Genomic DNA, 26,784 nt, shown 5'->3' on the forward strand with positions numbered 1-26,784 from the left:
AAAGAAAGAAAGCAGATGTGTTGTTCTTTATTTTTGATGAAGGCTTTAATCCTTGTGATGCATTACCATCACCATCAGCAATTTCAGCCTAAGACATACTGTTATTAGGCTAAACTCCTCACCAAACAGCCAAGCAAGAACTTAAGTTACACTGCATTATTTAGTAGCATAAGCTGCAGTGTTTCAATTATGAAGACAGGGAGCATCATTGCCTATAGTCGGCAAAATAGAAATGGGAACGAAGCTGAACATATCTTTGCATTTCTTTGTTTGCTGGGGTTCTTGACATTGGTCTGAACAAGATTCATATTTGATATTTGGGGGCTACAGCATGTCAAGCAGCCAGCTAAGCTGCAATGCTAAGTCATCATGCTCCCCATTGATTATAAGTGAGAGCTGCTTTCATTAACATTCTTTCTGTTAACATTTTATTTCGCGCTGATAGTTAATCTCTTTGGCTACAGGCAGGCTGGAATAAAACATTACCAGCTGTAAACAAATTAGAACACCTGTCATGTGCAATAGGGCCCCTTAACTTTTAAGCCAGCTTTCTTGCAATGCAACTTCCCAAGCTGATGCCAATTTTTTAATTATGGGCTTTGTGTGCAACTAGTGTGTTTTATAAAATGGACAATGTTAATGTGGCCCCCATCATGAAACCAGGTGCATCATTGAAACATAAGAAAATACAGCTGGCACGTTGTCTCTGTGTAAAGATAACAAAGGCACCATAAGTTTGGCAAAAGTCAATTTCGAGACTCATGCTTGTGAATTAGGAAAAGAGTCTATTGCTTGAAATAAAAATGTGGCATGGAAGTATAATTGGCTGTTAAACATGTTTAACCTCCGAGACTAACATCTTTAAATGAATGCTGACAGTGTCATACACTTGGGCTTATGGTGAAAAGAGAAATGTGTGGTGTGGTTTGTTTTTATCCCATTTGCATTTCTTTCTGGCCAGCTTATGTATTGCTGTTTGCTTTAGGTTGGTGCTTGCATCAAGTGAAATGCTGGAAACTTGACCTATTTCTTCTGAAGGCCATACTCAAAGGGGCCTGCAACACTTTTTGAGCATGGTAAATAAACCATACTAGATGAACACCCGAAGCAAATATTAGTAGACTATTGCTCAATTGTGCGCTGTAGGAAACGTACACTAGAGCTTTAAAGTTCACTCATGCTTCTCTGAGGCTTCTTGAAATCCCCACCATATTTCAGTGTACCTGATAGTCCACAAGTGCACTGGGGAAATGGTAGAACTATTGGTCAGATTTATGACCACATCATGAGAAATTATTATTTTGAAACAACAAAATCCAAGGAAATTGTACCAATGCTATTATTCTTTTTTACCTGTGTAATATAGGTAAAAATGCCACTGCCCGGAGAAGCACAATATATTTTCAATTCTGCGCTTCTGTTCTTTAGTGTCTGTCATCTGCTCAAGTTAATCCGCCTCCTTCATAGTACAGGATCGTGTAGTCTCTTAAATTTTTCTGACTGCCTTGCTTAAATTTTGCTTGTGTGTTTTTGTGGCTGCTAATGCCTGCAAATTAGCTGAAAACACCTGGAATCATCTGAATGCAGGCAGAAGGGTTGTCATAGCTTATTCTAGGTTTGCCATTTTAACTTGTGTAGTGGAAGTGCTATATTCAACTTTTTTTTAGTACTGTGGAACGCACTTCAACAAGCACAGTGCCCAAAATGAGTAAAAAACTTGATGCACATGTGCATTCGTTGCCTGCAGAGGCAAACACATTGATGTGAAAGTTTTACATTGAGTGCTGCAACGCGCCAAGCTCCAGCAAGTACCCTTATAGCATACTGGGCATATATGCACTGGGCAGCATCTGTGTAGCTCTTCGTGACGCTGTCCGCTTGGGCTTGTAAATGGGATGACATTTCAATCAATAAGAGATGCATGGCAGGATTAGCACTTCTTGATGCATACAGCCAGACCAAGCCTATATGCTCATAACAGTGGAGTTTGCAGGCGAGGTCCATACCACCTGTCACAGCAGAAGCGTAACTATTGGACAAACGGGGGGGGGAGAGTAGGCACCCTGTAAGACAGCGCAGTTCACAGCTTTGAAACCGGTTGGGGCAGAGCATGGTATTGGCGTGTTTCATAACAGAATGCATCTTTTTGAAACACGTGTGTCGGCGCTCTCCGTTTTGCATCGTGGGCCTTGTTTATTTGGCAGTCCTCAAATCACCGGCGACTCCATTTTCAGTGCTTGTCATTCACATTCATAATGGCATCGCTGGACGTTTACATCATTCTTTTGCCTGTCCGAAGAGGCTTGGTTAAGATGTCCTCTTTGCCATGTTAGGGCGAGAAAATTGTTTAATAAACCGAGGTTGATGTAAAATACTACATGTCTTCTCTAGATATTGCTCCGGGCGATGTGATGGCTTGCTCGATTCCCCCACCGATGCTTAATAGCCTTCATCGCCTTTCTGCTCTCATGCTGACGGCCAGGGCAGGCTCCTGTTACTTCAGCATCCAGTGAAGCCTGGGAGGTGCTGTTCATTTGGAGCGGAGGTGTCTGGCTAAACGGACCGATTCACTCGAGACAATTAACTTGAAATTAGTTATTTCCATTCATATTTTTCAATTACCTTTGGTTAGCGTGATGCCTGTAACTGACTTGCGATAGTGCGGCAATGCATAATAATAATGCACTAGAAGTCCACCTTGAGGCGGGGCCCGTATTACAAAAATCTCTATTTATGTCTACCTTCATGCAGCCTGAAATCTTAGTTTTCCATTTCGCTATCTTTAGTGTGTGGTCGGAGTAGCAGTGATCCAGCGAAATGCATTGACATTTCAATGGCGTGAATGTAATGGGCACACTTCATCATTACCTTTGTGCATTAGCTCAAGAAGCAGCTAATCACTTTGAGCACAACAATGTAAGCGAAAATGGAGGGCTCGCAAGAGCATCGAAGCAGTGCCATGAAAGAGCGAGCTACTCGAATACCAAGCCGAGTCATGCTCGCCGTGTCTCTTGAATTGTTATGTCAAAGCATAGCTTCATATACGGTGTGGCGTCATCCGAAAAAACACTTTATGTGTGTTTCCTTCGCTTCGAATGTTGCTACTCGAGCAGAAGAAAAATATGTGCTCTTTCACACCGAGAACGTCTCTCGGTGTGAAACAGCGAGAGACGTTCTCGGTGTTCTCGAGAGACGTTCTTCAACCTACAGCATTGCTTGTAGGTTGAAGCAAATAATTTTGCTATTGCCTTGAAGTCACAAAGAAAAATTCATGGCATTTCTGTTGCCCTAAGCAAGAGCATGCATGCAGTTTCGATGCTGGGTGATTCCACGAGAGATGAACAGAGGTCCAAAAATTCATATTTTTGATTCCATTGAATATCTTATATTTTATGCGCATATCACTCGGTAGCACGAGAGTGAACTTGGCTTCTTTGCCAAATGGATACTTCAGGAGGAAAAAAATACTGTAATTCTTCAGAGTGGAGGCGCTGTTTTCATGAACCGGGCATTCTCGTAAATTCACAACGATGTGAAATACTAAATATTACCGCTACAAAAAATACATTTTTTTGTGTAAAATGCATACATAATGAAGAGTCAGCTAGCATTGCTTGAGGCTTCTGTGCAAAGTGGAAGTGTTTTAGAGAAATTTTATAATTTGCTACACTTTTCAAAAGTTGCTATATTTACGAATTTTTATCTACTAAACCAATTCATGTAGCCTTTTGAAATTTAGTGGACTGTGAGACCTTAACCTATTCAACAATTGTGGTGAATATTTTGGCTGTATCACAATTTACCATTTTTACAGTTTGCCTCAAATGTGAAGTTTTGATGAAATGAACTCTTTAAAAATCAAAATACAAGAAACCCCATCGTTAATTTTTTTCAAACTCTCGTAAACAGCTGTTCGCAGACACTGGAAAAAGAATATTAAAAAACATGTTGCATTATTTTGTTTATAGTGACAATATAGGTGGTCGAAATAAGAGCTTCACCAGGATGCAGTAAGGTGCTAAGAAAGAGGGCCATCGGGCTAAAAACAATGTGCATAAGCCTCTGACTTGCCTAGACTTGATGATGATTGTGACAGAAAGGCAATTTTATTATACTCGAATTATGATTTCAAGTGCGTCTTTCTAGAATGTCTAGCTTTCTGACGTAAACTCGTGCACTGATGCCTCTACTCGATCATCATTTGCGCCCATATTTTGTTCACGCTTACAGATGAGGCTGTTGTAAAAGTCGTCTCTTTTGATCGAGTTGGTAGAGTGTAGTAAAATGGGGAGTGGGTCCACGGGAGGTGGTGGCAGATGGAGCAAGTGAAGTGAAATAAGTTGAAAGTTCCTGGCGGTGCGGCCGCCGCCTTAACCAGAAGAAGCTACGTAGACTCTGGCTGTTTCGGGTGTGCTGTCGTCTGCTCAACAGCTGTCTTCTGTTTGACAACTCTGAGATTGGGCGCCGCGATCCCCATCTCGGAGGCGATGCTTTAGATTACGGTGTTTCAAGTATAGGTTGTGTCCAAATTGATGCCCCAGCGATAGCTCTCTCTGGGTAACACAATCTAATCTCGAACGTCATGCTTTTGCTGATTGCATTGGCTGGAAGCAATTGCAGAGCAGGTAATACGTCATAGGAACAATCGTTTAGATACCACCTATTGGCGATGGTACCGTTATCGTACATTTTATATAAAAAAATGAACCTGAGGGCAGAGCTCGCTCTGGATCTGATGTGGATTAATTACAGAGTCAATCTAGTGCACCCTAATTTTTTCCTCCACTTCATGCTGGTAGGCGCTGTCTGTTTTGAGGACGTTCACGTCTGCTAGTATCAGGTGTGAACGTCCTCAAAACAGACAGGCCGCTTTTGGGCTGAGGGTTGAGCGCACACCACACAGTCGTAGTTCATTATAGACAAGCGCCAACAGTGCTCCCAGTGATTGCTCGCGTTTTACACAAAAAAATATATTTTTTGTAGCGGTAATATTTAGTATTTCACATTGTTGTGAATTTGCGAGAATGCCCAGTTCATGAAAATAGCGCCTCCACACTGAAGAATTTTGCTATTTTTTTCCTCCATTTGGCAAAGAAACCAAGTTCACTTTCGTGCTACCGAGTGATATGCGCATAAAATATAAAATATTCAATGGAATCTAAACTGTAAATTTTTGGACGTCTGTTGATGTCTCGTGGAATCACCCTGCTAGCACAACGCGGGCAGACCGGTCCCTCCGTGCCAGTGTTGGCTCAACTTGCCGCACGAGGCGCTGATGGTTCTTGCTCCGACGCACCGCCTGGGCAGTGTCAGGAGCCTATGGCCCATTGTTGTCCAAGCACCTCGTTGTCCAACTATGTAAAAAAATTTGCACATATTCATTTGGCTCAAGCAGGACATAAACACTTCGATCAGCTATGAAAGGCAGTACAGTTGAACCCGGATATATTGAACCCACTCATAATGAATTATTGTATATATCGAACACTTGTAAAATCCCCTTGAAACTCCCATGCAAATGTATAGGGCTGGTGCACTCGTATATAGAACACCCATTCACCAGCACATTCGAACATGGCGCCACGCCAAAGACCTCAATGTGCATTTCTTTTTGCACATTGAGGTCTTCTGGCACCTGGAGGTGGAGAGCAGTCAGTTGAGCCCCGTCGAGCTGTTGTGCTAGCACGCATCCTACTTTGAACATCAACATTCCTTCTTTCCGATTTTCATGGTGTCATGTGGGTTGAGTGCCTATTCGTGAGCTCATTTTCTGCAAGTGATGGCCGCTGAAAGTGTAAAGAAAAGAATCAACTTGAACTTTGCAATGAAGTTGAAAGTGATCCAGCAATTTTTTGCCGGTAAATAAAGTGTGCTTCCTTTTTTTTTACTGAGTTGCGTGCAGTAACTTAGCGGCCCTCAGACGCACCAATTGGTAAGCTGCTGTTTGCCTTAGTGCCTAATATTCTATGTACCGAATTACCTATATATCGAACGTTTTTGTGATCCCCTTCTGATTCGATATATCCAGGTTCGACTGTACCTTAAAACTGCAACATGTTTCACTAAAAGGTACTCCCTCCACTGACTGTGCTGTATGTTACAGCACTGCTGTCAGCTCAAGAAATTCTCGGGTGGGTTCTGCATGAATGCTATACCAACTTTATTGTAAGCTAACTGAGGTACTATGAATTATGAAGTCATTATGCCAACATCATAAGTAGTGACCGTAGCATTATTAATGAAAAAAGAAACACAACACCTTGGTGTCGTATAGAGTGGAATGGCCCATACCTCCGCAGCCTCCAGTGTGCATGGCATGAAGGAAGGAGTGGGAGCACCGCAAAGGGGTCTAAGGGTAATTTATTATTGTCGATAACTCCGCTCATGCGCAACACATTTAAATACTTCCTGCTGGAGGATTCCACTGGCTCTAGTCTCTGTCGTGCTCCATATTGTTTCACTCTGAGCCATAACATGGTAGGAACCAGTTGGATGTACCATAAGTGAGTTTCCTTTACTGCCAAAAGCTAGGAGATTGTGAGCCACTGGCAGTGTCTGCATAATCACAGTAGGCTGAACTGGTCTTGGAAGTCATGTGGAAGCTGGGCTGAGACTGCTGGAGCAATTCTTCCCTTAAGGAGACATTACTGTGCACACTTTACTGTTTCATTGGTAGTTCAAGAATGTCAGTTCAATGCTTCCTCTGAGCACAAGTGCAACATAATCATAAGATATTTCAATTGACCAAATGTTTGTTTCACAGCTTTTGTCAAACTCGTCATTTAATTCAATTATCAGATACCTAGAGTTCATTTTGTATGTCTCAGGGACGTTGAAATAATGTAAGTGGATAGTATTGTCAGCAAGCATTATTGAAGAGCATAATATCACACAATATACCGTACCGTGTCTTGACAAATTCTTCTGAATTCACAATGCCATTTTGTTACAGGTGTTGCACACTGTGCAAAAACTTCCGTGTAAAATTTGAAATAGTAACTCCTATCGGCATAAGCTTCTCCATATCTCAAATTACATATGATTTATTAAGTGAAACATTATATGTAGTTGTAATGAAAGAGGCGCACAAGCATGAGCAGGTGCTAGAAATAAAGATCAGCTCAAAGGGACTAACGCTCTTCCTGTCTTGTCTCTTCATTACCCTTGGAGCTGACCTTTACTTCTCACCCCCTTCATACAGACGTTAGGTCTGTGCCCAATGGGCAATTCACTGGTGGGGCATGGCTTACCTGAGGTTCATGACACGAGACCCACGAGTGGGTTGTGATACATGGAACCTGCTCTTCAAGATAGATCTCCTGCTATGACTGTTTTAAAAGCCGCGGCATCTGTAGCAACAAAAAACAGCACCTAACTTCCCATTGGCTGCGACACTGGCTCATGCTTGCTGGCTCGGGCAATACGCACCACTATGGAGTCTGAAGCATCTACATTGTCGGTGGCCGCAACCTTGACAGTAGCGAAACATGGCCGTCTGCGCCAGTACACCGCAGACAAAGTAAGGGAGTGGGAGAATACAGCAAAACGAGTGAAGAGGCAGGCAGTGAAATCCACCGTTGTCGTCAACTCTCCCAGTGCATGACAGGCAGAACGAGCAATAATGCAAACATTACTCATAGTGCAAAACTCGAAGGGCCGCTCAGTGGCATTCATTTGGACATTAATACTTTCGCATTCACAACTCATAAGAAGTGCTTAGGTGTCCTCGGATTTTATTCGTTTTATCATATTTGACCAAATGCATGCTTCCCGCAAACAGCCATTTGAAGGCACTTTCTGATCGCACAAGTATTAAACCCAGTAGAAGTTTACCTTTTTCTTTGTGGTAGTGGGAAATGAGATAATGCTTTAAATATGCAAAAAATTTTCTGCCATGCTTTTTCTGTGGTTAGGACTTTAGTGATTAACATTCAGTACTGATGTCTGACAAAATATTTTACGGCTAGACAAAATGAATGTTCTTTCAACTGTAAAATGTTGAAAAAACATTTGAACTGCAGAATGTAAGCTGAATCCGTTCTAAATAGTATCGGAAATGTGCATACTACCATTTCACTTGCTGTCTAAGCAAAAAATAGATCAGTAGCTCCCATAAATTTGTGATTTGTCAATATCATGCACTTTGATTGTAGCTACTCATGTACCTTTCTGAAGTAAGCACTCTAGAGTAGGATTTGGGGCAGGGGGTATTTAACCCTTTTACTGCCGGGGTTTTTTTCTGACTCCTGCTGACCCTGTGACGGGTGTTTTTCACGTGCTGGTTCAGCGAACATAGATAGATGCTGGTTCCTCATCAATGTTTTCAGCCGAGTCAGAATTCATCAACAGTTCATAAATTTCTTCATTTTTCAAAACAAAGACATACCTGCCATGCTGACTCACTATGGCTGCCCTGCTGAGATGAAGCAACAGAGCAACCGAGACATATGTGCCCCACGTACTGTCATAAATTTAATCTAGTTCTATGGGTTTAGCTGGCCTCTTCACATATGGCACAATGGGTTTATAACATTATTTTGTGCATGAGCTGCTTCAATAGAGGCAGGGAATGCACTTAAAATTAAAAAAAAAAAAGAAAAGTATAATCTGGGGTAGCAGGCAGTGTGTGGGGATGAGTCTCCAAGTTATCTCAGGAGTGGCAGCTTAAGGGTTAAGTGCAGTAGTAAGTTGACTGCTTCAGTATGGGCTTAAAATGAAAGTTGCGCCATCCATTGCGCTATTCTGCAACATTTGCAAATATTGTAACTGGAAATGGGCAGCTGTGCCTCTCTGTGTTGGAAATTATGAAGTGTCACCAATTTTTATGTTGCATTAATGTAAGCAAAAGCAAGTTGCATGTTAGCATGAGACTTAATAATATGGATATATTTATGTTTTGTATGAATGTTTTGTATTTAGCGCAGTGCTTTAGCACAGTGAGCAGAATAGTGCACTAGTCGTTAGAGTACCCGCCGTGGTTGCTTAGTTGTTATGGTGTTGGACTGCTAAGCACGAGGTCGCGGGATCAAATCCTGGCCACAGCAGCGTTTTGATGGGGGCGAAATGCAGAAAACACCCGTGTACTTAGATTTAGGTGCACGTTAAAGAACCCCAGGTGGTCGGAATTAATCTGGAGTCCCCCACTACGGCGTGCCTCATAATCAGATGGTGGTTTTTCATTTCATTTATTTTCTCTCAGGGCCGAGGCATTACAGAGAGGAGTGGGTGGTATCAAAACAAAAAATAATGCACATTTTAGCGGCATAGTAGAGTTACAACAAATTGTTAACAAAGGCTTTTTTGAATTCATGGGCATTGACAGTTGAAACAATGGAAGCGGGAAGGTGGTTCCAGTCGCTGCTCGTTGTGGGAATGGAGGAATTGAAACGAAGGTTAGTGCGGCAACATGACACGTCAACCTTCAACTTATGATCGTTACTGGAAGAAATGTACAATGGTGGTAACAAAAGGAGAGAGTCGCTTAAAGTAGGATTGTAATGATAGATTTTTTGAAATAGACAGAGATGTGAAATTTTACGACGAAGTGACAGGTTAGGCAAATCAAGATGGAATTTCACTGAAGTGACACTTGCTGAACGTGAGTAGTTAGATAAAATAAAATGTGCTGCACGGTTCTGAATCGCTTCTATGCCAAGGTTAAGTGAACTGACATGAGGACCCCAAACGGAAGATGCATATTCAAGCTTGGGCCTGACTAGTGTTTTATAAAGCAAGAGTTTTAAGTTGATGGGAGATAGACTAAAATTATGTTTGATATAACCAAGAGTATGACTAGCATGACTAGTTATGTGGTCAACACGAGTTTGCCAGGAAAGGTTCTGAGAAATATAAATACCAAGGAAAGTGGAAACCTTAGTTAGGGTAACGTTATTAAGAGAATAGGTACATGGTATGTCGTGAGAAGTATACCAAGTAACTCTCATTGCCTTATATTTATTAATATTCAGTTTCATTAACCAAGTCGCACACTATGCATTTATATTATTTAGGTCCGATTGAAGTGTGAAATGGTCAGTCGCAGTTAACGTTTCACGATAAATAATGCAATCATCCGCGAACAGTTTTATGGATGAACAAATGTTGTTAGGCCGGTCATTATTGTATACAGGAAAGAGCAAGGGTCCTAGAACTGACCCCTCTGGTACTCCGGATGTTACAGGACAAGGAGCAGGGTTATGGTCGTTAGCTGTTACAAATTGCATCTTCCCAAACAAGAAGCACTCTATCCATTTTAGTATGTTGGGGTATAAATTAAGCGCGCATAGTTTAAAGAGTAGTTATTTATGCTTAAACATACCGAATCGAATGCTTTCACGAAATCTATGAAAATGTAGTCTATGACGAAAGAACGATCCAGAGCAGGGAATAAGTCGTTAGTAAAAGACAAAAGTTGTGTCTCGCAGGAATAATTTTTCCTAAACCTGTGTTGGTGTGTTGTGAAGAAAGAGTTTGTTTCCAAAAATGTTATGAGATGACAATAAATGATGTGCTCCATGAGTTTGCAAGGTATACTAGTCAGTGAAATGGGTGTGTAGTTATCAGGCTTATGTTTACTACCGGTCTTGTACAAGGGAACCACCTTCCCAATCTTCCAATTGTCCGGGAGCACACCATGTTCTAGGGACTGCAAGAAAATCATAGAAAGTATGATGGATGAGTAGGTTTCAGTATTTTTGAGAAACTTTGGGTTTATATTGTCTACACCAGGGGAAGAAAGCTTTATGTTCCGCATTAGGTGGCTTATCCCAGCAAAATCTATAATGAGAGAGTCCATAGGGAAAAATTATATGCAGTAATTTCAGGAAATGAAATTGGTTCAGTATCAAGAAATGGACATCGAGAATGCAGTATTAAGTACAGAGCAACGATCATCCCTGGAGACAACAACTCTGGCAGTGGTTAATTCGACTATTTGTTTGGTATGACTGTTTACCACTTGCCGAAATTTTCATGGATTTGATATTAATCGAGACGGAAGCATTGTTTAAAAAAAAAACTAAGCTTAGCAAGTGACAGAGCATGCGTGTACTCGCTTTCTGTAGCATGATATAATGCCCAACGTGCAGGGGCAGGTGATAACCTGGCTTTTCTGTAGAGACACTGCTTCTTATTGCGCAAGCGTTTCAGCGATGGTGTGAACCAAGGTGCGTGATTGTTTCCTTTGATTTTGCAAAGTTGTATGTAGTGGTTAGTAAGCTCAAATACTTTTGATTTGTAATGAAGCCACTTATCGTGTATAGACCTATCAGGGAAGCATGATACAAGCTCGTGCAATAAAATTTCAAGCTCAGCATTTATCAAACTGAAGTTTCCTCTCATGTAATCTCTGATAGACTTCACAGCTTTAGGTCCACGTGGTGAAGTGTTCAATAAATCGAACTGTCCCAGTCAAAAAAAACTATTGACTCCAATTAGCTTTTCCAATAGGAATCAACTGGGACCAGTAGGAACCAATTGGAAAATCCCTAGTTCCAACTGGTTACGATTGAGTCAAAGTGAAACCAATTCAGTCCGATTGGACTTGCCAATTGGAATCAACTGGGCCCATTGGAAATCCTTACCTCCAGATTGGTTACGATTGAGTCAGGGATGCAACCAATTGAGTCCAATTGGACTTGCCAGTTTGAACTAGCTAGGCCCACCTTACATTCCCAACTGAGTCTAATTGTACTACCCATTGTAATAAACTAGCTAGAATGTAACCAACTGGGAAATCATACTTTCAGTTTATGAACCCATTCAAGGAAACTGGAATGAGTTATAGCTATATATGCATGCAGTACTAAGGCTATAGCAAACCTGTTTCTGACAGCTGGAATCCTATTTAGGTTTGCTTTGAGGGGTATATATGTGTATTGGTATTGCCCATTGGTGCAATTAGTCATTCCAGCCAATTGGTACCAATTGGTCACTCCAACAAAAACCAATTGGTCACGTTCCAGTTGGTTCAATTGGTCCAGTTATGTACTAATTTACGATTGGAAATTTCCCAATTGGAGTCACTTGCTTTTTTTGACAGAGGTATGCCAGCATGATCACTTAAACCTGGCAAAAGTGATACTGATTGTACCATTGATGAGTGAGAGGTTAGTAATAAATCTAGGTTGGTTGCACTCGAAGACGTCATACCGGTAGGCAGCTTAACTAATTGAGTGAGATTAAAATCAGTGCAGGTGTTAACAAATGCTTCACATTGTGAGGAACCGCTATTCGCCACAGGGTTAGGGTCATTCCATGACGCAGTAGGAAAATTGAATTCTCCTACAAGAAAAGTGGGCGCTGCAGGGTACCTCACTTGTAACTTGTGCAAAATGTCGTAAAGTTCGAAGTAAAAACCTGTTGGCATGCTCGGAGGGCGATAACAGGCACAAAAGATGACGTCCTTGTGGTTAAGATGGATGCATACACAGATGAATTCCAATGCTGATGAAATGGGAACATTGAAAGAAGTGAAGTCATCACTCACCGCAATTAATACGCCGCCTCCTGCACGCATGCCGCTATCACATTTATAAAAGTTGTACTTTTTTTCGCAGTTTAAAAGTTCTGAGCTATCTATTTTCGCCGAGAGCCAAGTTTCAGTTAAAATAACGATGTCTGCTGAGCAGGTGTCAACCAGTGACGAGAGGGCATCGTGTTTATTGATTATGCTATGTATATTGCATGACAAAATGGTAGTACTCTGAGAAGAAGCATTCTTTAGCTATTTCTGCGAAGGACCAGCCTGTGCTTTTGACGTTTGAGAAAGAGCACGATTGGTTAACGTTGTGTTGCTTGCCTTGCGTTCGCAAATTATGTTCATAACAGGGCAATTGGCGTAAATAGTTTTGTTGGCAATCAACTTACTGTGGCGCATTGTATATGGCTGTCCAGTTGCCTTCGCAAAGTCTAGCAGCTTTTTTCTCGTTGTGCAGGTGGCTTTTGAAAAATCCTCTCCAACAGAGATAGCTGTGCCCCGAAGCTTTGATTTCTGAGACAAAATGTTGTCTCTAGCTTTACATGAGGAAAACCGCACGATTATGAGCCTACACTTGTTTGGGATAAATGACCCAAGTCTGTGCGCACGAGCGATTCCCTTATCTGACAACTGCAGATTAAACATCTCAGAAAGCAGCTTGCGAATATTTACTTCTACGCTTGCCCACGTCTCAGTAGCAGAGTCTTTAATGCCGTAGAATATAAGGTTGTCGCTTCGGGCGCGGTCTTCCTGATCGTCTAACCGAGCTTGTAGGAATGCACTCTCATTCCTAATGGCTGTAGTCACTAGCTGCTCTATATTTGAGTCAGCATGAATATTTTCAAGGCAGTTCACTTTGCCTTCAAGAGCAGTTAATCGTGATGTAAGATCGGATACCTTAGAATTTGAGTATTCTTTAATTTTTGTTTACTTCATCAATTGATTTTATGAGATTATCATGACAAGTGTCTAAGTGCTTAGGCAGATTTGAGATTGCAGCTAGTATGTCGTTGTGCTGTTTGCAACATTCACCTTCGAGAGGACTCGGGTTGAGCTCAACGTCACCACTGAGCAAGAGCATTTTACAAACATGAATGTACTCAATCACAATAGAGGCTAACACACTTGGGCATGGGAATAGCAGCAATGCAATGTTGTTAGAACGTTTGGAAAAAAAGGGACTCGGACTAACCTGCACGAAAAAGCAGGACTTGTTTACGGAAACCATTGCAGCTGCTTTCCCATGCCCACTGAAAGGAGCTTGGGTGTGCTGGGTGCTTATGTAGTGTCCTAGCAATGCTGATTCTGTTGCCGAGGGTGCCATGTAGAAGTAGAGGCTTGTCGTTCCAGTGTTGATTGCGAAGTCTTGGACAAAGCAGTCACGGTCGATGACAGGACACAAGCTCATGGGTAGGTCGATATCGCTGGCTGACGGCTGCGTGGTTGGTACCACAATAGCCGTGAAGCACGTGCTGGTGGCAGATTTTGGCATGTAAAACCCCATAATTAAAAATTTTTTTTTATTATTTAGCGTTGTTAGAGTGCGATGGGGGGATGAGAGCAGTAGAATGCAGGCATGGTCGTTAGTTTGGAAGCCCCGGTTGTGCCCTCATCATTGTCATTGTTGTATTGCTGCCATCATCATTATTCCACCTATATCATAGTTGTCATCATTATTGTCATCATGCAGCTGTCTTTGCCACGCTGCCATTGTCGTACCGCAGCTATTATTATCATGGTATTGTTATGCCATCAACTGCTTTGTGCAGTAAATCACTTAAAAGATGCCAAAGATGTCCAAGTCCATCTTTCTTTATGTTAAATTATGCTATGCATAAATGTGACAAGTGAACAGGATCGGTCCATTTCCTAACTCATAACTGCTGTTTGTGGTAAAATCCAGAATAAACTAAATTGAACTTAATTGTGCAGGCAGTTGTCCACTGGGACCCCGTGGACCAGACAGTTCTGGCAGATGAGCAGGTAGATGCTGAAGGCTGCTCCTGGCGTTCAGGTGCCAAAGTCGAAAAGAAAAACCTCCGGCAGTGGTTCATTCGCACTACCTATCTTTCCAAGGTATGTTCTTTACTTATTCAATTCTTTCATTGCCTAGTGCTTACTGCTTGCGAGCAATCTTAGTCTACTGGTTGTTGTGAGGTCAACGCCTTTGTTCCAATCACATTTCCCAGCAAGATTATTGGCAATATTTCAGAATTACTTCTGAAGAGAAAGCTGTGCCTTTGGACAGTGTAGCATGCAGTGAAATCCCGATAATTGAAAATCTCTTAATATGAATTGATGGATAATTCGAACTAGACGGTTGACCCTGCAGATCTTCATGGATTTTTAATAAAGGAAAGCTCCCTCAAATTTGAGCTCTGAAAATTGCGCAACGATTATTTAAAACAAAATTTCTAGGTCCCACAGACTGCCTTTCGTACAGACCGGAGCCAAAGGTCAAAGTCCAGTGCGTCGCTAGACACCGTAACATTGCATATCACGGAAATAGAGCTTTTTAGCTGTGTACGCTATGTGATATGTTACCATGATAGGTGATGTGTTGGGCCCATGATACGTGATATACATAATACCAAAGTAACATGTTGTGCGTCAAAAGTTTCAGCATGCTGTCATTGCATATTGCGCTTCAGCATTTAAGTGAACTAATCATGGGGTGAAGAATTGGGCTTTTAGAGCATTCCGCCTTGCCAACATATAACCAGCCCTAAATACTGTGACGCCATCTGATGAGTAGAAATCAAAACACATTCAGGGCTCACTGCCTGATGAACGGTTGATTTCAATAATGACAAAATGGTGCTAATACTTCATCCTTGGCATGAGATGGAAGTAAGCAGTGGGTGATTTTACTATTTATTTCTTGCTGTCATGACCGAGAGCAAGTGACAAGAGTGAATTTTGTATTGAAATGGGTGGCCTGGGGCGGCTGCCGTGTTGTTTTGCAATCACGCACAGTGGCCACCGGTAGCTGCCTCTACCGCCGTAGGTTACTACACGTAGTCCACAGATGCACGCCAGTGTGCTTGACCTTCTCTTTATGTTCCCAGCTTGAATTAGCCACATTCACTCATCATCATCAGCCTATTTTGTGTCCACTGCAGGACGAAAGCCTCTCCTATCGATCCCCAATAACCCCTGTTTTGCACCAACTGACACCAGGCTGTGCCTTCAAATTTCCAAATATCGTCTCACCACCTAGTTCTCTGCCATCCTCGACTGTGCTTCCTTTCCCTTGGCATCCATTCTGTAATAGACTGCCAGTTGTCTTCCCTACACATTATATGGCCTGCCCAACTTCATTTCTTCCACTTAATCTCAACTGGAATATCAGCTACCCCAGTCTGTTCTCTAATCCACACCGCTGTCTTTCTGTTTCTTAACGCTACGCACCTAACATTGTTCGTTCCATCGCTCTTTGTGCGGTCCTTAGCTTCTTCTCAAGCTTCTTTGTTAACCTCAAAGTTTCTGCCCCATATATAAGTACCAGTAGAATGCAATGATTGTACACTTTTCTTTTCACGGATAGCAGTAAGCTGCCAGTCATGACTTGGTAATGCCTACCATATCCGCTCCAACTGAATTGACTCTGTGATCTGTAATTTCTGAGACAGTGCTTCGAAAAATGCATGGTAAGGCCTACACTAGTGCTCAGAGATACTGTGCTGTGCACACTATCGAGTGCTACTATAATAGGGGCTCTCTTTAGTGTAAACTCCATTTTGTTCAAATAATTTTCCAGTTACCGTTAAGTGTAAAATGAAGTTCTATTGTATTTATCAGAGGAAGAGTCAGCCCCCTTCTTTAATGTTGCAACTAGAAAAGGAGGATTTGATTCATATGTGAGTTTGTAAATCCCTTTCATACCCAAATTATGTTGGCTGAAATTCTGTTTTAGAACATATGTTGCATCTTCAGCATCATTAAAAACAGGCAGCATCAAAGCAGACTGAAAATTTTGAACTTGTGAACTCCGCAACTGAATTGTGAAAAATCTTTAGTAAGCAATGCGAGCATGCTAGTTAGTGTAAATCCCTAGTTGTGTGTAACGCAAACAAAAAAACAAGGATGAAACAAAAATGGATGAACACAAGTGAAACTTTCAGGGACAGTTTATTGCAAAGCAGGCTGGCTGTTATATAGGTAGCCCATTGTCACTAAACAAATGAAAAAGAGCTCAAAGAGCATAAAAAAACATACATATGATAAAATAAGGTAAATTAAACTTTTGTGAACCACACCAGTTGCAAAACCACATGATGACACACTGGGATAGCATACCCCTCTCACATGTGCACAATCAAACATGATTACACATGCTCCCATTCAAGAAAATGCAATGTTTTTCTGTCAATGTAATTGACAGTGCACTTAACCGCATCAAGGTCACCATGTCACAATCAGCCAAGTATACTGGTCGAAGTTGCAATATAAAATTATCATTTTTTGAAAATATGAAAATATGGACTTGTGACAACAATCAACCAATGGCCCACCTGTACCTTTACATACTTTAATTTTCATGCTTTTGCAGGTGTTAATTGAGGTCGCGCTGGTTTTCCTTCTCTAGATTTGTCCACATGAGAGTGGAATTATATATAAACACACCTTACGCACAGCCACCTTATCCATTGCAGTGTTTAAAACCTCACCTTTTCTTTTCCCTGGCCACTGGAGACATTCTAATGCACGTTTTTGACATTTTGCTGGGCTAGTGTACATATCGACTGGTTTGGCCAGCATAGCGTTACACAGGGAAAACAGAAAGAAAACAGTGCTAGTCAGCAGTGTTTTTGCTTCTTTTCTGTCATCCCTGTATAATGTTATACTGGCTGAAGCAGTTCATTCTGACAGCTTTTTATGTGCAGATAGTACCACCTAAACACAGTTGATTCGCCTATTTTCTTCAAGATGTTCCATTCACATATGAAATCACAGGTGCTCTTTAGTAATCTTTAGCTGCGCGTTCCTTTTGAATACAGCCTTTCTTTGTCCCTGACTTAGCCGTTCTGTGCATTATCTCACCAACATACGTAATTAGTGGCTGGGATAAGGCTGCAGCTTGTTACCTCAACATATGAAGGTGCCTTATGTGGCGCATACAGGTTTCTTCACTGAGTTTGCAATGCCACCAATTTTTTCACTAACTCAATTGGTGTGTGTGCAAGTGTACAGCAGCAATGGCTTGCCACTCTGAGTACAGTACAACCAGCATACATGGCTGTCATGAAACTGAAGTGAAAGCTCTAGGAATCTGTGCTGCATGTTATGTCACAGAAAAGTGAAAGTGGCTAATTGAGAGTGCATCCTCAGGATATATCTCTCCATTTCATGCATGTGCTCCATAGCTATAACTGGCTCAATGCATTGTTAAAGAAGTAGGAGCAATGGTATACACATTTGTGTGACCCATTCAGATTTTTCATGCACTGCAAACAACCTCTATGCGCACATGCAGCACTTAAATGGTGTGGGGTATGGCAGGTAGGCTCAAAGTATTTGTGTTTGTGTACAGCCAGCTAAACCTTTAGCTAGCTCACATGAGCACTGTTTTTTCTGCTTTTCAGCACATTACGATGGAGTGAGATTGCAAAACAGTCAAGGTTAGGCTCATCCTCACAAAGCTTGAGCAGATAGGAAGGTCATCTGTTAGGTTCCTGTGCTAAGGTGCTGGTAGACAGAAAATCTGTGTTCACACGAGCCAGCTAGAGATTTGGCTGGCTGTACCTTTTATTAATTTCCAAGCCTTTATCTTCTAATACCTTTCTGCTTTCAGGACCTTCTCCTGGGTCTTCGTGACTCTGAACGCAACAATTGGGATGAGGTGGGTCCTCTTCAGCGTGGCTGGATTGGAGATTGCACCGGATTTTCATTTGAATGGAGTGTCATCGACAGCAATGGGAACCCTCATTCAGACCTTTTGCGCGTGTGGACTGAGGAGCCCGAGTTCTTGGGTGCAGTGACATTTGTGGCCCTCTCACCAGACCACAGCATGGCATTATCCATTGAAAATTGCTCTAGCAGTGCTGCAGGAAAGGGCAAATATTATGCACTCAACCCCATCTCGGGAAAGAAAATTCCAGTGCTGGTGTCCAACAATTTTGAGTTTCCTCGGGCCACTAATTGCCATTTGGGTAAGTGTTGCTTAGTCTGTTATTTAGCATCTGGCAGGCACATAACATATAGCAAATCCTTGCTAGCTCAAACTTGCATATTTTTAAATATCAGTCAAGTGAAAAGAAAATGTGACTTCGTAGAGTCACCTCCCCTAGGGGCCGCAAGTTATTCATATGTCTTGAAAGATTTTCCAGTTAAATGTGCATACCTCTGAACTCCGACCATAATGTCACTACTGATGTGTAACCCTAGCTGTAAATGAACCTTTGTGCTTAACAGAAGACAAAAATTGTTACCAATGTGCATGTTATTTGCTCAGAGACAAAAGGGGAAAAGAAAGGAAAACAGCAGTACAAAAGGGCTTATCTAGATGGCACAGACATCAATGCCATTGAGAAGATGCTATTTCCTGCTGATACTGATCTTTTACTGCTTCTCGACAGCACTTTGGAAATTTTGTCAGTGTTGACTACTAGGTGGGTTTCGTGATCCATGACACGTGATTACCATTTGCATGCTGTAAGTGGCAGTTTGACCAGGTTGGCAATGTGCTGGAAGGTTGTGAATTTTGTCAAATTTTTCCTATATGCCTGTTTAGGCTCTATGCATGCCTATGTTTAGCAGAAGCTGGATGCTGACACTGCAGTAGTGTCCTGCTGATATGTTAAACTAATGGCAAAGACCGATTACTTTTATACAATTTAACTAATTGTCACTGTCTGGTCAGGGTCAAATTAATGGAAGTCAGCTGTATTTTTTTTCCTTTAATGAGAAAACTTGTGCACTAAATCTACTGTTAGAAAAGCTTGTTCTGAATTATGTCAATTGGCCTCCACTATGTTTTGTGTGAAATGTAGCATGATTTTCATAGCCGTATTGAAAGGCACAAGGAAACAAGATATCATTTTGGTAATAATTAAAGCCTTGTCACTGTATTTTCTAGCGTCAAGTTTAAATTGCAAGGTCTTAAATGTAAAGCTATACACAAGGATATATTTTTTAATTAGGTTGCACCAGACGCTTTTTTTTTTTCCCAGTTGCATCATTATTTATCCAATTATTACAGCATAACTCTTGAGAAAAGTTTACTCATAAGGGTTGTTTTTAACCAGCTTTTATTGTTCTATGGCAGAAGTGCAGCGCTACTAAGAGAATATGAACGGTAATTTTTTGTAGAAACAGAATTCTATAATTTTTCACTTTGCATGTTTATTTATTTATTTCAATACCTTTAAGGCCCGAAGGCATTACAGAAGGGAGTGGGGAACAATTATACACAGTGAACAATAGGATAGGAATAAACTTTATTTGTCCAACGGTTATGACTGTTGGTGCCCGGGGCTAGACTGCCAGGAGTCCATCGCAGAAGAAAAATCTTTCGAGATCCTCGGCAATGGCCCTGGCCCGCTGGACGGCCCACTCCTGGTCCTTGGGTGCCTCGCTGAGGAGGGCGGCTTGCCATCTCTCAGCGAGGCGCCCCGCTTCAGAGGGTCCTGCTGTTGTCTTCCCCATTCTTCTTGGTCCTTCCTCATGGCGTTGGCATTTCCAAAGTATATGGGCCATATCAGCCCGTTCGTGCTCGCACCACGGGCAGCCGGGCGACGGGTGCAGCGCGGGCCACAGGCGGTGCAGGTAATAGGGGTTGGTGAAAGTGCCCGTCTGCAACCGCCTCAGGTCGACTGCCTGGGACCTGTCCAGCCACCCGTGGGGTTGTGGATATTTCATACGTTCTTTCCTGTAGTGTAGAGCACTGCACGGGCCCGGGCCGGCCCGAAAGCCCGGGCCGTCCGAAACGTTTGTTGGCGGGCTCGGGCCGGGCTCGGGCTTGAAGCCACGAGCCCGGGCCAGATTCGGGCCCGCTCATTGAAGGGCCTAAGTAGGCCTTTGAGCACACGCGACCGTTATGCATACGTGCAAGATTGCTGTTATCATCATCATCAGCCTATATTTATGTCCACTGCAGGACGAAGGCCTCTCCCTGCGATCTCCAATTAACTCTGTTTTGCGCTAGCTGATTCCAATTTGCGCCTGCGAATTTCCTAACTTCATCACCCCACCTAGTTTTCTGCCGTCCTGGACTGCGCTTCCCTTCTCTTGGTATCTATTCTGTAGCTCTAATGATCCATCGGTTATCCATCCTACGCATTACATGGCCTGCCCAGCTCCATTTTTTCTGCTTAATGTCAACTAGAATATCGGTTAACCCCGTTTGTTCTCAGATCCACACCGCTCTCTTGACTGTATATCTTATTAGATGACTATATCTTATCAAAGAAAATAGTAAAACAGATGAAGTTCTCATTTTTTAACAGCGGAGCTGTTTCAGCCGGGTCTAATGTGTCCGCTGAATCCAAAAATGTGGGCCAATCCTGGAAGCAGTGCAGAAAGGGTTCAAGCGCAATGGCACATAAACCTGTGAACTAGCGAAGCTGAGCCTGGATAAGTCTAGCTAAAAATGGTGGGGTCTAATTGCCTATCGATAGGCAATTGATATCCAATCAATAGCTAGTCGATAATCGATCAATAATCAATAAATTCCCAAAAATGCTGGGGATAACTTGGTAGTGCTTAGCCTAGCCCAAATACGTGGCCAATACCTTGCGATAGCCAATTGACAGCCAATCAATAGCTAAACGATAATGGATCAATAATCAATAAATTCGGATAACTTGGTAGTGCTTAGCCTATCACAAATACGTGGCCAATATTTTGCAATAGACAACCGATAGCCAATCAATAGCTAATCGATAATCAATCAATAATAAATAAATTCCGGGAAATGCTGGGGATGACTTGGTAGTGCTTAGTCTAGCCCAAAAGCCAGGACTAGCTAGGTGACCATCAGCTCCACTGTCTCTTTAGGATTGCGCCGGCAGTGCAAGCTACGAAAATTTTTTTTTCTTTTCCGCAAAAACGAACATTGTTTCCGCGTAAGGAAAAATAAATCATACAAAGAACCACTCCTCAAACCATTTCTATGTTACCGCTTTTGCGATCGCACTATTACCAGTGTCGATACTATGGCATTATTTTAGCGCTAAGGCCAGTTACTTTTGAGCTTCAATGCATACAACAGTGTTTTCCTCAAAAAGTTAACTGGAACGCCTATGCATTTCGTCGTACACTTTGAAAAGTAATATCTCGAAACTGGTTCAGTCCTGAAAATTCGTTCCAAGTGGATACGCCTTGCGAACTCAGCGGCTATAATTCGTAGTTTGAAAGATGTGCCGTAAAATAATTATTTAAAAGTTAATTCACGTAATTATGTTAAATATTCAATTAGGCATTTTGACCATCCATTAGGCCATCCATGTCAGAATTAGCTTGGAACTACATAAAACAATAAGCCTCCTTAGAGCGCCGTCGCATTAATGCGAACACAAGAAATCCTGAGATATGGTCAATTCCATACTTCAAAACACTCTATAAGCATCAGTCGTTAATACATTACCTACCATTCACTTTGAACAGATACAAAAATGGCGGCAATTTCAGTAAGAAAGAACTCAGCTGACACTTAGGTCGCTTGTAATGTATCTGATGTGATTATTATTCTGCGTTTGTGTATGGTTCTGAGTATATAATGCAAATCCTGTTTCGTTTTCTTAGCAAATTTTATTCTTGTAAAATTCAGTCTCATGCTATGTAGTATAGCTGGTGTTGCGTTGTTTTGTATAGCTAGTATTGTTATTGTAGTGTTGTTTAAAATGTATTCTGTTAAAACTTTTTCCAATTCTGTTAACTCGCCGTGACGCAACTATGCTTTGTTTTTGCGTTCATAGCTATTTTGTCTATGAGGGATTCCAGCGATAGCTGGAAATATATAGGAATTATTGTGCATGTGTGCACACTGTTTGCTGTACTATTGCCTTGTCTGGTCTTTTGCGTCACGTCAAGCTACATATGTGGCTTTTAGTCCAAACTGACCGTCCAGCATGTAAACTGGACAATAAGTTGATTTGATTTGATTGATTTCGTCGGGTACTTTGAAAATTATTATCTTGAAACTGGTTTAGTCCTGAGAATTCGTTCCAAGTGGATACGCCTTGCGAACTCGGCGGCTATAATTCGTAGATTGAAAGATGTGCCATAAAATAATTATTTAAAACATTAATTAGCGTAATTATGTTAATTCTTCAATTAGGCGTTTTGATTTCTCGTGGAAGTAATGGCCGCCTCATCGAGTAGTTTAGATCAAGGATTATAACTGTGCTATCTGCCACAGGCAATCTTTAAAAATTTGGTTTAGCTAAAATGAAACGCCCTGTATATTTGCATGCTAAATGTCATCATAGAACCATATCGTACAAATCAAGGTAAGTGCATGTGCACCAGCGGAAAAATAGTAGCACAGCCAATGGGCCGGATTACTGATGTTCCCGTGGGAGAAACAAAGATTTCGGCCTTTTATTGCTTATATACTGCAGCTGATTAAACCTTGAGAAGGTGAGGCTGACAGATACAGTACAATCTGTAAGTAAAAAAAAATAATTTTTTTCTTACAGGCCGGGCCTGGTCATGCACACGCGGGCGCTAGCAAAGCGTAGTAATGAACGTCGGGCCCGGGCCGGGCCCGGGCTGGTCTCGGTCATGTACGCCCGGGCCCGGGCCGGGCTCGGGCTTTGTATTATGGGCCCGGGCTGGGCTCGGGCCTCGTAAAGCGGGCCCGGGCCGGGCTCGGGCCGAAAAATCAGGCCCGTGCAGTGCTCTACTGTAGTGTTCAAGAACCTCTCGGTACGAGGCCAGGAACTCCTCATTATCGCGGTTGGTGTCCCCGTGGCCCCCAGCTCCGTCCGCCGTGATTTGGCTTGTGTTGGTAACTCCTTCGCTGGGGTCCCACACAACAACGGCGGCTGCCCTCTGGGTGATCGTGTCGCGGCGGGTAAGCTGCGTCGCGACGAGATGGGCACGCTCGTTGTGTTTGGGTGGGATGCCGGTGTGTTTTCGGCCGTTAGTATTGTTGTTGTCGCGGCTGTTGTCTTTTTTAGTGCCAAGCTCCCCGACGTGCGCGGGGAACCATTTGAGGGACTTGTTCGTAATGGTGCCGGACACGAAGTCCCTGGCTTTGGAATTGAGCTTGCACGCCACATCTGTGGACACCCAACCTTTGGTGTAGTTTCGGATCGCTGATTTGGAGTCGCTTATGATCAGGCTATCCTCCGTACCTCCGTGGAGTACCGCGAGGGCTATGGCCATCTCCTCCGCTGCTTCGGCCGACAGCAGCCTCGCTGATGCCGTGACTCGGATCCTTCCCTTTGTATCTACGACCGCCATGGAGAAGGCGGGCTCCGCCGCCGTCAGCCGGCCGTGTCGTTGATGTTGCCGCTGTTGCTGCTGCTGTTTTTGTCGTAGTAGTAGTAGCGATGGTGGTGTTAGCATCCCCGGTTCGCCTCGCACATTTCGTTGTAGTGGCAGTGGTGGTCGTCGTCCCTCGTCACCATCAACATTACCGGCAGGCTGCGGGTACCTGGCTGCATCGACGAAGAGGACGCCTTCTCGTCTTCCGTGCTCCTCGAGGATTGCTACCGCCCTTCGTTTACATCTTTGCACGTCATGCACAGGGTGCATGTTCTTCGGCATGTTTTCCGTCTGTATGGCGTCCCTGACTTCCAGTAGCAGTGTTTCCTTCAGTCACCGCACCTCACGATATCGAATCCTGAGCAGGTCGAGGATTCGTCTTCCCGTTTTGGTGCCCGACAGTCCTCTCCAGCTGCGCTATTCTCTGCGCCTTGGCAACCTCCTCCAGCGTGTTGTGTACACCCAGCTTGAGGAGCCTGTGGGTTGGCGTGTACTGGGGTACCCCCAGGGCGGTCTTGAACGCCCTGTGGATCGCCACATTCAGCTTGTCGGTTTCCCTCCTGTTCCAGTCGGCATACGCGGCGACGTACGATATATGGCTCAGCACGTACGCCTGTATCAGCCTCGTCACGTTGTGTTCTTTCATTCCTTTCCTCTTGTTCGCGACCCTCCGCACAAGCTGCGTGGCGGCGGCTACTTTCTTCTGCAGTCGGGCAACCAGCTCGCGGTTGGCACCGTTCTCTTCCAGCCACAGGCCGAGCACTCGCAGCTTGGACACCGTCGGTATTAGGGTCCCCTCCCTCGTCGTGACGTGGACACCCAAACGACGGGCGTCGAGCACGCTCTGCGGGAGGGGTCCTTTCTTGCGCGGTCTGTGGAGTAGGATCTCTGACTCGTCGGGTGAGCAGACGAGTCCCGTGTCTTCAAGGTGCCGCTCCACCTCCCGGACGGCCCGCTGCAGCCGGTCTTGCATTTTGCCGACGCTCGTGTTCTCCGTGGTCCACACTGTCACGTCATCTGCGTAGATCATGTGATTGATGCCCTCTATCGCGTCGAGACACTCCAGCAGGCCGATCATGATGAGGTTGAAAAGCATGGGGGTGAGTACGGGGCCCTGCGGCGTTCCCGTACCACCCATTCGGACCGTTCGCGGCGTGGCCCCATCGATCTTGGCTGTCGCCTCGCGCCCATTCAGGAAGCTGCTGACATATTGGTGGAACCTCGCCCCGAGATCGAGTCGGCTGATCTTGTCCAATATGGCCATGTGCTTCACAGTGTCGAAGGCGCTTTTGAGGTCTAGCCCGAGCAAGGCGCGCACGTGAGTGCTCGGAGCCTTCACAACCTGTTCTTTGATCTGCAGCATGGCGTCCTGCGTGGAAAGTCCCTTCCGGAAACCGATGATGTGGGTGCCGAAGGCATCCTACTTCTTGAGGAGCGTCGTCACCCTGTTGAGGCAGGCATGCTCCATCACTTTCCCGACGCAGGACGTGAGGGAGATCGGCCTCATGTTTCAGACCTCTAGCGGTTTGCCCGTCTTCGGTATAACATCCGCGGACTTCCACTCTTGCGGAATTCGGCCCTGCTTCCAGCACGAGTTGATGTACTCATAGAGCTTCTCGATGGCATCGTCGTTCAGGTTCCTCAGGATTTTGTTGGTGATCCTGTCAGGACGGGGTGCCGATTTGGTCTTCAATAGCTGGAGGACCGCTCTAATTTCCTGCACGGAAAAGTCCGTGTCCAGCTCTTCGTTGGGAGCCCCGTGGTTCTCGGGGTGACTCTTCCCTTCCGCTCGAGCGAGGTGCGTCTGCACGATCTCCTCCGCGAAGGCTTCCAGGTCATCCTTGTACTTGTGTCGCAGCTTGGCCATCTCTGTACGGGTTGCCGTTCTGGTGCTTCCCGGGTCGAGCAGGTGCCTGAGAATCTTCCAGGTGCGTCCCGCGCTCATGTTGCCATTCATCGTGTCACACAGCTCCTGCCATTCTTGCTCGCACAGGCGGCCGCAATGCGTCTCGATCTCCCGGTTGATTTCGGCGATCTTCTTGCGTATCTTCCTGCTGAGTTTTTGCTTACTCGCTCTCCGTTGCATGAATTTCTTGGCCGCAACGAGATGTGCCAGCCGGCTGTCCACTCTGGGCGGTTGGGGAGCGTCGTCGTCCCCAGCTCCGCGGGTCTGTCTCCTCCTTCTTTGGGGGATTCTTGTCGCCAGTCCGTCCATTCGATCTCATCGGTGGCTTTCTCTACGTTCGCAAATAGTTCTCTGCACCATTCGCTGATGTCTTAAATCGGGCCCTCCTTCTTGTCTCGTTCTCTATTTTTCCGGAATCTATCCCAGTCCACGATTCTTGCCTTTCGGCAGACGTCCTCCTCGCTTTGATTCTCTCCCACGGTCACACACAGGATTCTGTGGTCACTCCCCAGGTCCTCGAAAGAGTTCGACCAAGTGACCACGTCCGCGCCCGACCAGACGGAGAGGTCGGGGGATGTGTCGCGGCACACTCCCTGTCCGATTCTGGTGTGCAAAGCCGGTTCGTTGAGTACAGTCAGGCTGAGCTCGTCCATCAGTCCCGCTAGCCTCTTCCCTTTCGACGAGTCGGCTCCGTATCCCCATTGCGTGTGTGGCGCATTGAAGCCTCCACATATCAGCTAGGGATTGGAGCGGTTGGACATCGCTTCGAGAAAGAGGGCGTCGAAAGTGTGAGTGCGGTTTCTTTGCGAGGAGGAGCTATATACGTGAACAATATATGAACACAGTGAACAATATATGAGCAATAAACACACTGAAACAAGAACGAAATAATGCTGCTGCTAAGAGTATAAATAACATTCAACTGCATCTTTAAATGCAATTACATCGGTCAGTTGGGCAATAGATG

At 44.0% G+C, this 26,784-nt stretch overlaps 1 protein-coding gene across 1 annotated transcript in view; it reads left to right on the forward strand.

The window, feature by feature from the left end:
* LOC119434362 (leucine--tRNA ligase, mitochondrial-like) overlaps positions 1 to 26,784 on the forward strand; it is an 89,393-nt gene that overhangs the window by 22,412 nt on the left and 40,197 nt on the right. Inside the window, exons 7-8 of the mRNA XM_037701534.2 lie at positions 14,411 to 14,554; positions 18,273 to 18,630. Of these exons, the coding sequence (XP_037557462.1) occupies positions 14,411 to 14,554; positions 18,273 to 18,630 (502 nt within the window). The remainder of the gene's footprint in view (positions 1 to 14,410; positions 14,555 to 18,272; positions 18,631 to 26,784) is intronic.

Source organism: Dermacentor silvarum, chromosome 1 (assembly GCF_013339745.2).
Source record: "Dermacentor silvarum isolate Dsil-2018 chromosome 1, BIME_Dsil_1.4, whole genome shotgun sequence".
NCBI classification, from domain to species: domain Eukaryota; kingdom Metazoa; phylum Arthropoda; class Arachnida; order Ixodida; family Ixodidae; genus Dermacentor; species Dermacentor silvarum.